General features: G+C 37.5%; 1 protein-coding gene across 1 annotated transcript in view; it reads right to left on the bottom strand.

The window, feature by feature from the left end:
- Nucleotides 1-4,500: 4,500 nt before the first annotated feature.
- The window catches only part of CCDC30 (coiled-coil domain containing 30), an 85,942-nt gene continuing 75,791 nt past the window's right edge, over nt 4,501-14,651 (bottom strand). Inside the window, exons 10-11 of the mRNA XM_025856365.2 lie at nt 11,993-12,172; nt 4,501-4,676 (exon numbers count right to left, since the gene is read on the bottom strand). Coding sequence (XP_025712150.2) covers nt 4,650-4,676; nt 11,993-12,172 — 207 coding nt within the window. The 3' untranslated portion in view covers nt 4,501-4,649. The remainder of the gene's footprint in view (nt 4,677-11,992; nt 12,173-14,651) is intronic.

The following is a 14,651-nucleotide window of genomic DNA, read 5'->3' on the forward strand; positions in this document are numbered from 1 at the left end:
CTATGGTGAGCGCTGTGAATTGTGCAAGACTGTTGAACCACAGATGTGTACTTCTGAAACAAATAATGCAATATATGTTAAGAAAAAAAAAAGAAGAAGATAGCAGGAGGGGAAGAACGAAGGGGAGTAAATCGGAGGGGGAGACGAACCATGAGAGACGATGGACTCTGAAAAACAAACTGAGGGTTCTAGAGGGGAGGGCGGTGGGGGGATGGGTTAGCCTGGTGATGGGTATTAAAGAGGGCACATTCTGCGTGGAGCACTGGGTGTTATGCACAAACAATGAATCATGGAACACTACATCAAAAACTAATGATGTAAAGTATGGTGATTAACATAACAATAAAAATGAAAAAAAAAAAGAATCTGACACTCTAGGGCACCTGGGTGGCTCAGTTGGTTAAGCGACTGCTTTCGGCTCAGGTCATGATCCTGGAGTCCCGGGATCGAGTCCCGCACCGGGCTCCCTGCTCGGCAGGGAGTCTGCTTCTCCCTGTGACCCTCTTCCCTCCCGTGCTCTCTATCTCTTATTCTCTCTCTCTCAAATAAATAAATAAAATCTTAAAAAAAAAAGAATTTGACACTCTAGTGTGAAAGGCAAACAAGAAAAACAACTAGAATACAGTGTGATAAGAAGCTGTGTAACTGAGTTCACTTCACTGGGGACACTGAGGAAATGCATGGGTAAACTGATGTTGCTGGTAAACTCAGTGGTTAGCCCAGTTGAAACTGACATCTTTGTTCCTCTTACCTCTTGTGCTGTTCTTCCTGATATTTTTGCTTTGTTTTAGATTCAGTTTCCAGTGCTTTTATCCTTTCCTCTAGTTGCTTCTTCCCCAAAATACAAGTGTCGGTGAGACAGACTTTTTGAGCAGGTTCTAATTTCTGCTGCAGGTCCAAAATCTTGAAGGAAAAATTTCATGAATAAAACATTAAGGAAAGTCTGACCTTTTTTCCAATTAGGGAAATACCCTATGAGTAACTAGCAAACATCGTGCTAACAAACAAATCTGGTCTAAAGTAAAGAGCATGGCCAGATTTATTTTAATTTTAAAATAAATTACCTAAGTTTTACGATATGTGATACATTCACATAGTTTAGTGTATACTTGTGTAAACGAAGTTATATAGTGAAAACTTCCCATCTCTATCCTGTCTTCCTGCTAGTTTTCCTCTACCACATAGGTAATCACTGGTATTAGTTTCTTGTGTATCTTTCCAGAGATTTATTTATGCCCACATAAATAAAATTATTATACAGTTCTCCTCATACACATATTTTTTACACAAATGATGGCATATCATACATACTTATGCACCTTTATTTTTTGTTTAAATTTTTTTGGGGGGAGGGGCAGAGGGAGACTCTTAAGCAGGCTCCACCTCAGGGCAGAGCCCCATAAGGGGCTCGATCTCACAACCCTGAAACCATGACCTGAGCTGAAATCAAGAGTCGGAGGCTTAACTGACTGAGCCACCCAGGCACCCCTGCACCTTGCTTTTTAAAAATAACAATACATTTGGTGATTTTTCTGTATTATATGATTATGTACAATTGCCTTCTCTTTTAAAGCCGCATACCATTCTACAATAAGGATATGCTATAATTTATTTAAGTAGATTCCTACTGATGGGATATTGAAATTGATTCCAAACTTTCGCTAATACAAACAATTGCTCTAGAATAAATTATGAGATATGAATTTGCTAGGGCAAAGGTTATTATTTGTTTGTTTAATAGATAATGCCAAACTGGCTCCATAGGTATTAGGCCAACTTATACTTCCAACAGCAATGTGTGAGCATGTCTAGTTTCTTCACAGTGTGGCTAGATTCACGATAGGATTTTAAAACAAAGCAGAAGTCTCCTACAAACCATTATTACCTACTAGCATATCACCTAGCACCAGTAATACCTTCTTCAATGCTTTGGTAGAACTAAAAATAATACTTATGAATTTGAAAGAGAGATATATAATTTTATTTTAGAATTTACATGTTAGATTAAAAGTATCATTAAAATTTTTTTGTTAGATAAGTCTATTTTTGTTTACCTATTTTTTATAAAGCCTTGTGTCACCCAAAATTGTGACACAATTTTGTATGCCATGTACTGGTACATAGTAGATGCTCAATAAATATTTGTTGAATGACTAGTTTTTAGCAGAATAGCTATTGTCTCTCAAATATATTCTTGATCTGACAATGCATACTTTACAATGGTTTGGCACCATATTCCCCACAAACATTCACTGAATGCGAGTGGATGGCAGTCCTTTTTTAGGAGCAGGGCTTTATGCATCAGTCCTAGGTCCTTGCAGAGCCCAGGAACCACAGGAGAAGTAAAGATGCAGATTGATTCAAGGTCAGTGGCAGTGGACAGCCAGTCGTCTTGAGGCCAACTCAAGTTCCTTTGAACTGCCTCCACTTGGTTCTACTTAGGGAAAATGTTTCCTTAAAGATATTCACTCTTAATTCCACAAATGACAATATGACCCTGTTGGCTTCTCTACCAAGGACATATGCAAAGGTTTGAACCTGTCACCCAATTTAAGAAAAGGATATTTCCAATACTTTTGAAGTCCACTCTGGGACCTTGTCGATTATCCCCCCTTGTATTAATCACTTTCTTGCTTTTTCTTGAATATATAATCTATATAACATGGGTTTTATTGCCCACCATTTTGACCTTTATATCAATGGAATCATACTGTGTTTTTGGTAATTTGGTTTTTATTCAATATATGTTGAAATACAGCATGTACCTATAATTCATCTATTTTCACTGTTTTATGCCATTGTTTATTTATTCTACCTTATGTCAGTGGACGTTTGGGTTGCTTCCAATTTTCCGCTATTTGGAACAATGTTTCTATATAAATGATTTTATTCCTATCTCCTGACACATATGTGCAGTATAACACTTTCTCTAGTATTTATGCCCAGTAGTAGAAGGGTTGAATGATATATATGTCTTTAACTTAACTAAATACAAATGCCAAATTGCTTTCCAAAGTGTTTATACTGGGGTGCCTTGGTGGCTCAGTCTGTTAAGTGTCTGGCTCTTGATTTCAGCTCAGGTCATGATGTTGGGGTCCTGGGGTCAAGCCCCACATGGGGCTCTGTGCTCAGCAGGCTGTCTGCTTGAGGATTTTCTCTCTTTCCTCTTCCTCTTCCAGCCCCCACCCTGGCTCTCATGTGTGCTCTCTCCTCTAAAATAAATAAATATATCTTTAAAAAAACCAGGGGCACCTGCACCTGGGTGGCTCAGTCATTAAGCATCTGCCTTCAGTTCAGGTCATGGTCCCAGGGTCCTGGGATCGAGCCCTGCATCGGGCTCCCTGCTCCGCGGGAGGCCTGCTTCTCCCTCTCCCACTCTCCCTGCTTGTGTTTCTGCTCTTGCTAACTCTCTCTCTCTGTAAAATAAATAAATAAAATCTTTAAAAAAAAACCAAACAAAACCCAAAGTGTATGTACTAATTTATTCTTTCAACTGCAGTCAATATATGAGTCCTTGTTGCACAAAATCTTCACCAATATTTAGTACTATCTAAATTCAGATTTTTTTTTTTTACTAAACTTAGATTTTCTTACTAATATGTAATTACCAACCACTTTTTAATGGAGTAATAACATACATAAAGTGCACATATCTTAAGCATACTGAATAAAGTTTTACTTAAACAAGCACCTCTCACATCAAGATATAGAATACTCCCAGCACCACAGAAGATTCCCTCTCATCCTCTCCCAGTTAGTAACCCTCATAAAGACAACCACCATCCTCTGATCACAGCTGAGTTTTTGTCTATTCTTAAACCTCATATAAATAAAATTACACAGTATGAACGCTCTTGTTCTGGTTTCTTTAGCTCAAAATTAGGCTTTTGAGCATCATTAAGATTGCTGTCATCTACTTTTTGATGTTTGTTTTATATTTATATGGTCTGATGAAATGATTTATTTACTTATTTTATGATTTATTTTTTTATGTGAGATTGGACTCAAACCCACAGATCAAAATGTGCAACTGTTACCTACTACTGCCACCTGGTGTTAGACAGTCTGAAAAGCAGGGGCATTATTCCAAAATGTCCATTTCACAACACAAATCCCCCCAAAATTACAAAATAAAAATCATATAAACAGATAAATGAGAGGAGAATAAATCTTTTAAAAGTTGAAAGTATAAAACAAGAGTCAAATGGCTTTAATCAGTTCTTTAAATTCACGTTATAGCTTCAATGAAACCTACCTTTTAAAGTTCACGCAGTTTAAAGAAACAAGAGATTTACTGGAACTGCAGGAGCAGGTGAAGTCAAAAGAGAGGAGAGCATGGAAGAGCAAAGAAAAACCCTAGAATTCTATCAAGTTTGCATCATAGCTACTTCTTAAAATCCTTAGGGAAACAGGATTTCAGAAGTGGTATCCAGTGCATGCTATTTATTAAGCATGAGGATAATTACCTTTGCCTCTGCATCAGGACATTTTGATTTCTCCTGAGCCAGCTTTTCCTGCAGGTTGTTCTGTGATTTAATGCTCTGAGCCTGTGTGAGTCCCTCCAGCTCCAGTTCCCTGATTTTCTGCTGACAGTGCATCCATTCTGCTGTGAGTGAAGAGCACATCTTTGCGCTATCTAATAACTTCTGCTAGGCCTGCTTTAGTTCAATTTTGATCTAGAGGTGGGGAATAAACAAGAGTGATAGAAATAAGCATGGAAAGAAGATGAATGTGAGCCAGAACAAGCACTTTTCATAGCAGTGCTGTCCCCCAAGAGCTGACAAATAACCAGTGTCACATGGATGATTACCTCTCTGGAGCTGTCATGTGTTCGGAAGGCTTGCCAAAGTCTATCTAGCCAGATGGCAGCTGGACAGAGGAATTTTCCTAAGTGGTTCTATGCACGCATGGTCTGAACATTTTCCATCCTTTTTTTCAATCTACTGCAAGCTGGATTTCATTCCAGTACTCCATGAAACTGTTTATGCCAGAGGCACTACTGATCTCCCCACCGCCAAAATGAATCCAAAGGACAACTGAGCTCTTAGGTACCATTCACTCCCTCCATCTCAGAAAGTTCTTTTGGAGTCTGTGATACTGAACTCTCCTGGTATTCTCCTATCTCTTTGCTGTTCCTTTCTGCTCCTTCCTGTGTAGACTACTCTAATGCGATCCAACTTCTAAATATCAGTGGACTACCCTAGGCCTTGAGAGTGGATCATTTTCTCCCTAGGTTCACTGTCATGATTTGAGATACCACCTTCATGCCAATAACTGTCAAAATAAAACTCCTTGAGTCTCTCCATATCAAAAATAGTTTTTCTCTCTCAGTCTTCCTAATTTCAGTAAAGGATGCCACCATCTAAGGTTTTGTTCAAGCCCGTAGTCTGAGAGCCATCCTGAGTCTTCTTTTCCCATCATGAGCCCATTCGGCACCCACTGGGATGCTGCCTTCACAACATGCCTCGGCATCCACCCATCCGTGTCCACCACCCTTGTCTACAACATCATCGTCTCTAGCCTGGGTCATTGCAATAACAACGTGGTCTTGCCACTTCCATTTTAGCCCCCTTCTTATCTGTTCTCTACATTGCAGCCCAAGTGTTCTTTTTTCTTTCTTTCTTTCGAGAGTGAGTACATGGCGGGAGGGTGGGAGGGTTGGAGGGAGAGAGAGAATCATAAGCAGGCTCCACGTCCAGCATGGAACCCACTCCATCTCACAACCCTGAGATCATGTCCTGAGCCAAAATCAAGAGTTGGAGGCTTAACTGAGCCAACCAGGCACCCCCGCTTTTTTTCCTCTCACCCATCTCTTTTAAATCACAGGTTATTTAGTACCATGAAAGTAAAAAGGACCATCTCTATATTTAAAAATTGATGACTAACTTTTTACTAAAATTTTTGAGAATTTAAATGAAAAATGTCAATAAAAATAAAATAAACCAAGGTTGATACAAGAAGAAATAAAAGAATGTGACTTCGTATAACTATTAAGAAACTGAGTCAGTCACTGAAAATCTTTCCAAGAAAACTCTAGAATCAGAAGGATTCAGAAATGAGTTCTTGCAATTATTTAAGAAGAAATAATTGTAATTTATTTTTACAAACTCTTCCAGAGAACTGAAAAAGAGGGTATGTTACCCATCTCATGTTAAGGGGCTAGCGTAACCTTGATGCCAAAATCTGACATGGATGTTATAAGAAAGGAAAATGACAGGCCAGTCTCATTTGTGAACTAAGATGCAAAAATTCCAAAGAAACACTGGCAAGCTAAAATCAGCAATGTAGAAAAAGGATAATAATTTAGGATGAGGTTGGGTTTATCCCAGGAATGCAAAATTGAGTTAACATTAGAAAATCAGTCAATGTAATTCACCATATTAACAGATTTAAAAATCAAAATATGCAGAAAAAGAATTTGATGAAATTCAACATGTGCTCATCATAAAACATTGAATGAACACTAGAAAAGAATTTTCTTAATGTGATTTTTAAAAGTCTATTAAAAAAACCTATAAAAACATATTAAATGAAATTTGAGAGCTTTTCCTTTGAGACTGGGAAGGAGAAAATATACCCATTATCACCAGCTCTATTTGGCACTATACTAGCTACTGCTTAGAACAAGAATAAAGAATGAAAGGTGTAACATGTGGAAGGGAAGAAAGAAAATTATATTTATTCTTAGATGATGTGATTACTTACACATAAAATACAAAATGATATAAACATAAATTATAAGAAGTAATTTAAAAGTATGGCAAGTCTTTTATTAGAAAAATTATTGCATTTTTATGTATTAGCAATAGTTAGAAAATGAGATTTTTAAAAAGTTACCATTTACAATAGTATGGAAAGTATCAGCACCTAGGAATATGTCTAACAAAAGATGTATAAGACCTCCACAAAGAAAATTATGATATTGGGAGAAATTAAAGAAGACCTAAATATAATACACACACATTTCGTAGAGGATTTGATATTGTAAAGATTTAAATTCTTCCTAAATTTATCTATAGATCTGGTGTATAAATTCAGTGTATAAATCCCAAAAGGTTATGTATGTATATATGTGTGTGTGTGAGTACATGTGGGTATACGCATGTTACTTGACAAGCTGTTGACAAAATTTATATAGAATTTCAAGTGGCCAAGAATAGCCAAGGCATCCTAGAACAAGAACCACAAGATGAAAAGATGTGTTCTATCAAATATTAAGATTTACATAAAGCTAAAGTAATTAAGGTAGCATGTTAATGGCACAAGAATAGACAAAATAGGACAATGGAACAGAATAGAGAGCTCAGAAATAGACCACATATATACCAATATTCTTATGACCCAGGTAACAATATAGTCATGTTGGAGAATATCTTTATGTCTTTGAGGTCAACAAAGATCTCTTTCTTTTTTTTTTTTTTTTGAAAGATTTTTTATTTATTTGACAGAGAGAGAGGGAACACAAGCAGGGGGAGTGGGAGAGGGAGAAGCAGGCTTCCCGCTGAGTAGGGAGCCCGATGCGGGGCTCGATCCCAGGACCCTGGGATCATGACCTGAGCCGAAGGCAGACACCTAACTACTGAGCCACCCAGGCGCCCCTCTTTTTTTTTTTTAAGATTATTTATTTATTTGAGAGAGAGAGAGAGCAGGAGCAAAGAGGAGGAGCAGAGGGAGAGGGAGAAGCAGACTCCCCACTGAGCAGGGAGCCCGATGCAGGGCTTGATCCCACTAGAATCATGACCTGAGCCGAAGGCAGACACCCAACTGACTGAGCCACCCAGGCATCCCTCAAAACATATATTTAGAGAGTGAAAAGATAAGCCATAGGGTAGAAGATGTTTGTAATACACACCTGATGAAGGCTTCATATATAAAGAATTCCTATAAATTAATGGGAAAATGAAAAAGACAGAAGCCCCAAAGAAAAGTAAATGAAATCTTGAACAAGTGCTTCACAAAATAGGGACTCAAATGTCAAATGTCAAATAAATATATAGAAAGCTGCTCAGTTTTATTTGTAAACAGGGAAATGCACATTAAAACTGCTAGGAGCTACCACGATACACATATATGAGATTAGCAAAAACTGTCAAGTTTGACAGTGCCAAGAGTTGGTGAGGATGTAGAGCAATATGGACCTTCATACCTGTTCGTGGGCATATATACCTTTAGCAGGAATTGAAGTAATATATAAACTACAGTGCAATAATTCTACTCCCACTCTCTTCCTAGAGAAATACATACTATGGATGGACATCAGGATGTATGCACATGGGTGTTCACAGCAGTTTTTAAAAAGTGGAGGCATTACTCAGATCCTTTTGTACATCTCACTATTTAGGAAAGAGTCTTATGTTCAATAAATGAATATATCTGAAATAATGTGCTCTTATGCTCTCTGTTTAAAAGCAAAGGTCCTTGGATAAAAGCCGCTCAAGCATCCAGAGCTCTAAGCTTATGATACCTGCTTTTGTATTAATTTCTAAAGACCAGATATGCCATCTCCAAAAATGTTAACAGACATGTAAAAATGACCAAAATAATTTATTAAACATAGTAGAAATGAATGTGCAGAGAAATGAAGAAATTAAACCCTAAGAGAGTAATATGCCTTGATATCATTGGTGGTCAATGTAGATCAATAGGAAAAAACTACTGTAATAAGCTAGTCTCTTCAGTATTAAGGAATTACAGATCAAGCTTTAATAAGCTTCCTATTTTTCCAGTGAAAAATCCTCCTTTATCCCCCTTGTCCCACCACTCTAAATCAGTTCAACCTCTCTCATTTTTTTTTAATTTTCTCATTTTATTTTGGAGGATTGGTACAGCTTTCAAAACTTCATTGACAGGAACAAACCTATTAAATCTTGATGTCTTCTCAAAAGGCACTCTAACCCATTAGACAGGAACTTTCATTTTGCAAGAACAATGTAGCCACATATAGAGAAAGATATATGATTTCACTTATATGTGGAATGTGAAACACAAAACAAAACAGAAAGGAATTCATAAATACAAAGAACAAACTGGTTATTACCAGAGAGAGGCGGGGGATGGGCAAAAAGGTGAAGGGGATTAGGAGGTTAAAAAAAAAAAACAAGAAAGAACAATGTAGCTGTGAAAAACTCAGGCAAGACACATGCAGATCTAATGAACAGGAAAAGAAACAAAGAAATCAGAGAAAAGAAGAAAGCAAGTGTTGGAATATTTGGTGCATTTGATTAGTTCAGGGTTATAAGATCTAAACTTCTTACTGTAAATAGAAAAGGTACAAGTCCTTTCATAATATATTGTCCACCTCCACCATAGGTCAAGAAAGCTAAAGGCCTCTGGGACCTGTGATCACTAGTCATAGAGCTAACATGCAGCATTTTGGTCATGCTGGTGATGATGGAATGAGATGACAGTGGAGCAAACACTATTATGGCCAATGACATGCATCTAGGAGGGCTTCTTTGGCTTTAGATTTGGGTATTCAAGCACTAGTAAGAGGATCCAGTACGGTGTCTCAGTGTTGGTGGCAGAACAGTTCTCTGCCTGAAGCTCTGCAAGCCTATAGCATTCTTCTTAATAGCCCCAAGCTGGAAACATACAAGATGTCCATAAACCATGGAGAGAATAAAGAATGGCAATTTCTTGTGGTGGAATACTATACTGCAAAGAAAATGGATGAACAATAGCTATACGCCACCATGTGGATGAACCTTCTCAACAAAGTAGGTCATAAGAAGAGAGACACAAGATGCATATACTGATTGATTATATTTGTAAAACACTCAAGAAGAGGCAAAACTGAGCTATATTGTGTGAGATTCATACATGGGTGGTGAAACTATAAAGTAAAGTAAGAGGGTTATTATAAAAATTAGTGGTTACTGCTAAACTGGGAAGGCGATGGGATTACAATGGGAAAGAGGCAGGCAGGGGCTGTTAGTATGTGGGCAATGTACTGTTTCTCATCCTGGGTGGAGGTTATATGGGTGATCACTTTACAACAATTTGTTAAACTATATATTCATGTTTTATGTACTTTCTGAGTTTCCTATGTCATAATAAAATGGTTTAAAGGCAATACATTAATATTCTAGTTTCTTAATTAATAAGTATGTCTAATGTTAGCCAGAAACCCAGAGTTTGATCATCTCTGACTGGATTTTAAAAAGTGAGCTCTAAGTTTGCAAAGCTGAGATTCCTAGATGACCCCAAATTGAGGAGAGGTGTAATATGGAAAGAGAATCACAGGAAAGAGAGAAACAGACCTGGACTTAAATTCTGATTCCACGATGTGTTAGCTTTGCAACCTTGGACAGTTTCTCATCTATAAAATGCTGACCTTTCAGGGATGTAGGGAGGTTTATAAGAGATAAAGTGGACAAACTGTCAATAAAAGGTAGTTGGTTATTGTATATGACTCCATTTAGGTGCCTGGCTTAAGGAACCAGCCAAAACGCTGATGTCTTACTATTGAAATGTCCAGTATTTTACCTCACCATGAAGAGTATTTAAAACAGAACAAAAAATATCTTCTTCTTTTACCAATCTATCATTTACCCATCCCTGAAGGACTCACTCATTAATTCAACAAATATTTCTAGGGTTTCCAGGGTGCCAACCACAGATGAGGTGTCATAATCTGTGTTGCTCTGGTCATTACACCTTGAGAAAGATGTAGTATTGCTTGAACGTATTCAGAGTTAGACAGTTAAAATGATCTCAGAAATGTGTTTGAAAGGAAAAGTGAAAGGCTGTCTTACAAGGAAATATGATAAAGATTTGGAATTTAATTTAAAACTACAAAGGCTTGAGAGAATATGGTCAATATTCAAAAAATCATGAAGGGTGAGGATAAGAGGTTTCTTCAAATAATCCTGGAATACTAGGACTTTCTAGAAGGGGTTCCCTTAAAGTTTGACATAAATGACTACTTGTTTTCCTCTGTATCTCCCCTGCTAGATTGAGTTCCTAAAAAATAGGGACCTTTCATAATCCATTTTTAGGTCACTTTTTGAAGAAGGTACCTTGTTCGCGCTACACTAGGTGTGACAAATTTTCCTATAAAGGGCTAGAGAGTAAATATTTTAGCCTTTGTGGGCCACGTGGTCTCTGTCAGAACTACTCAAATCTGCTACTACAGGGCAAAAGCAGCCATCCATAATATGTACAAACAGGTGTGGCTGTGTGCCAATAAAGCTTTATTTACAAAAACAAGAGGCAGGCAGGATTTGACCCATGGACGCTACTGACCAGGGGATAAGAACTCTATCGATTCTACCTACTGTTAAACCCTCAATATCAACAAGATTGCCTGCCTAGATTATGACTGATGCTCAGTACATATTTGTTGAATGTTGAATTCCAGAACTTTAGATAGGGACTTAATAGAAACTAGGTCCTTAATGTATGTTTACAGAATTGAACTTCAATTAAAAGGAAGCATTATTTTATATGATGGTTCAGTTTGAATATTGATGTGGTTCATAAAATTTAGATGAACTCTGTGGATGGCAGTTCTACATGGGTTATTTTAAAACAAGCATGTTTAGGGGATGTCCTCCTAACTTTCTGATAGAACAAGTTCACCCTCCTATGAATTGTACCTCGGAGCAGTTGATATTTAATTCAACCAATAATAATGGATAAATCTCTTGGGGATAAATAAGTCTATAGATAGAACTAGGGCAGGACCTCCAGTGTTTGGGGTCAGGTCATTCAAATTTAGTAAGTGTTAAAAGTTTTAGCTAATGATTTCAAAAGATTGTGTAACTTAAAAAAGTTTGTCACATTTATAAGTTGACAATATACACACGCCTTCAGCAGCAGAGAAACAAGTGAACTGTGTACCTACTTGGCAGGGCAAAGTCAGAGTGCTCACACTGCCCACACATCTGGGGGTCCTATCACAAATATTGCAGTTGGGGAATTCGAATTCATTTATCCCCAGGGCCGATTAGCAACTGGACCCTCCAATCCAGGCTATGCCCAATAGAATTACCTTAATGCTTTCTTCCTGAAGTAAGCTATTATGCTGTTTCAAGTCCAGGTTCTTCCCTCGCTCATACCAGAGCTCTTTTTCAGCTGAGTTGTACAGAATCTGGGGCCGGTGAAAATTCTGACGAAGCTGATGTACATCCTCTTGCTGCTGGTATTTCAGTTTTTCTCCAGATGATGGATACTAAGCAAACATTTTAAAAGAGAAATGTGGGGAGTTTGAAAGAATATTAGTAAAACATGGGTTCCAGCTGTCAGAAACAGAAATGTCAGAACATGATTATTCACACGTAAATATTCTTGGAATTGGCTTACCTCCAGCAAATTACTCTTTTTTATACTTATGGCCATTTGGTACATGTTCATATAATTTAACTCCTGTTATTTTAGAGTGAAAATATCAACGAAATTATTTGAGCAAAGCAGTTAAGCATAGACAACTAACTTTCTTATTTTTCATACCAATGAAGGGAAACAGAAGCATGAACCATTTTAGGGTAAGACATGCTTTAAATCGGGAGTTCAAAGAGCCAATATGTGAAGAAGGAAAGTATGAATGTGTATACAGTGTGTGAGAGTGTGTATGTGTGAGTGTGTGTATATGTGTGTGGTATCTGTTGGCAAAAAGAAAGAGAACATTTAGCAGATCTTAAATTCCCAGTCTTCCTCATCGCTTTCCTGTTACTATCACATGATTCTTCTTCAGTTACTGTTCAACAACCACACCACCCTCCTGCAGGTCTCTAGGGCAATAAAACCACCTTGACCAAAGGAGGAATCATGGGGTTTTCTAAAAGATAGGCTCACATAGGTGTGCTAGGTAGATAAAGAATTCAACCTTATCCAATGCAATAGATAACATATATTTAGAGTTTCTTGAGTCCTGGTCCAGTGTACCTCCTGCCCATGACTTACTGGAAATCCCATGTCATTAGTCTAGTTCTCTCTTGCTTGCAACAGAATTGTAACACAGAATTCCCCAAGTCCTGTAAAACCCTTTAATTCCTGTCTTGTTTTAGTCAAAAAGACAGTTTAAATCCAGTTTGCTTATCCTAGAGCTTCAAGTGTCTAAGATCCCTAAAAAAAATTCTTTAATGGAATTATAATGTAATTATTAAGAACCCTAGCTTTGGAATTAGCTTCAGTCCTGAATCTATCTTGAAGAAGTTAGTTAGTTTCTCTGCTTTTCATTTCCTTCATCTGAAAATGGGGATAATAATGATAACTGCTGGATGGAGTAAAGGTTAAGTAAGATAATGCATGCAAGCATTTAGCACAATGCCTAGCACACAATAAGTACTCAATAACATTACCAAGTACTGTGGGTGCTACCCAGTTTTATTTTAACTGCCTTCTGTGTCCATCGAAAACAAGATTTCTCCGGAAGCCTGGAAACCCTTGATCACCTGTCTAGCTTCTTATTTAACTATCAGATGGCAGCTTTTAATAATCAATTAGTAACCAGTAGTCCAGATGGCCACTGAACATGCCCAGAGATATATAAGAGAAGCGCCCCCTTTATACCAATGTACAGAAGTTTTTAGCCTGTTTTGAAGATGAGAAAAGCCAGAACAATAGTTCTTCTTGCCTACGTTTTCTAGTCAAGTCACTTAGCCAGAGTAGAAATGCAAATTATTTTTCATGAAAGGCAAATAACTAGTAAAGAAGCTACCAGTTAGCCAATCAAGTGGCCCACATAAAGAGTCTCTATTTTTTCCCCACCACGTAAATTGCTTCCTGGCAGAAAGTTATTACAGAGGCATTTAGACTCACTCAGGCTACTAGGAACCATGTAGGAGTGCAAAGTAAAGTACTTAAGTGTCCTTTCTTGACCAACCAACAGATTTATTTAGCCAGTTATTCTCTCTGAGTCTCAGCTGACTCATCTGCAAATTAAAGGCATAAGACCAGATGATCCGTACATAATGTCTCTTCAATTCATAATTCCTTAAGAATTAAAATGAAACAAATTGGAACAACCATTAATAATCTTAATTTTATAGGCTTAAGATCTAGCTTTTAATATTTTTAAATATTATCTTCATACAATAAAAATTTAATATGAACCAAAGCCATATACTGGTCCCGACGACAAGATCATTCCTTTTGTGGAAACAATTAAAGCCTACAAGACTTAAATACTCTCGTCCAGTGGATGTGGATGGAACAGGCTATCCAGCCTGTGAAGCTGTCAATCATCAAACCAAGTCTACTTTTTCAGACTCCCTACTCGTCAAACATTCTTCAGATTTGGATTTGTCTTTCTCAGCTCTCTACAGGTGAATGTGTTGTTCATTTAAACGTGTTCAAGTGTTATTTATAATTATTACAGATAATAATTAACTGACATTCCAGTCTTACCCTATAGTCTTGAAAGTTTGGTTTAATGTGAGTTTATCCCCAAGACACAGATCTATTCTAGGGGGACTAATGCAACAAGTTTTGGAAGCTGCAAGCCTAAGGGCCAAACCCTGAATAAATTCACCAAGATAATTGATAACAGACACCCTGGAGGGCTTTTGGGAGACAGCTTGCCAGCCTTCCTTACGAAATTAGCTTTACTTGAGAACTGTATGCTTTCTTTGAATTTCTCAGCAAGGGGAAGCAAATGACATAGGGGTTAAGAGGTCAAGTTCTAGAGTAGACAGACCCAGGTTCCACCA

This window comes from Callorhinus ursinus, unplaced genomic scaffold, assembly GCF_003265705.2.
Source record: "Callorhinus ursinus isolate GAN/ISIS: 27379988/994484 unplaced genomic scaffold, GSC_fseal_2.0 scaffold18, whole genome shotgun sequence".
Lineage (NCBI taxonomy): Eukaryota > Metazoa > Chordata > Mammalia > Carnivora > Otariidae > Callorhinus > Callorhinus ursinus.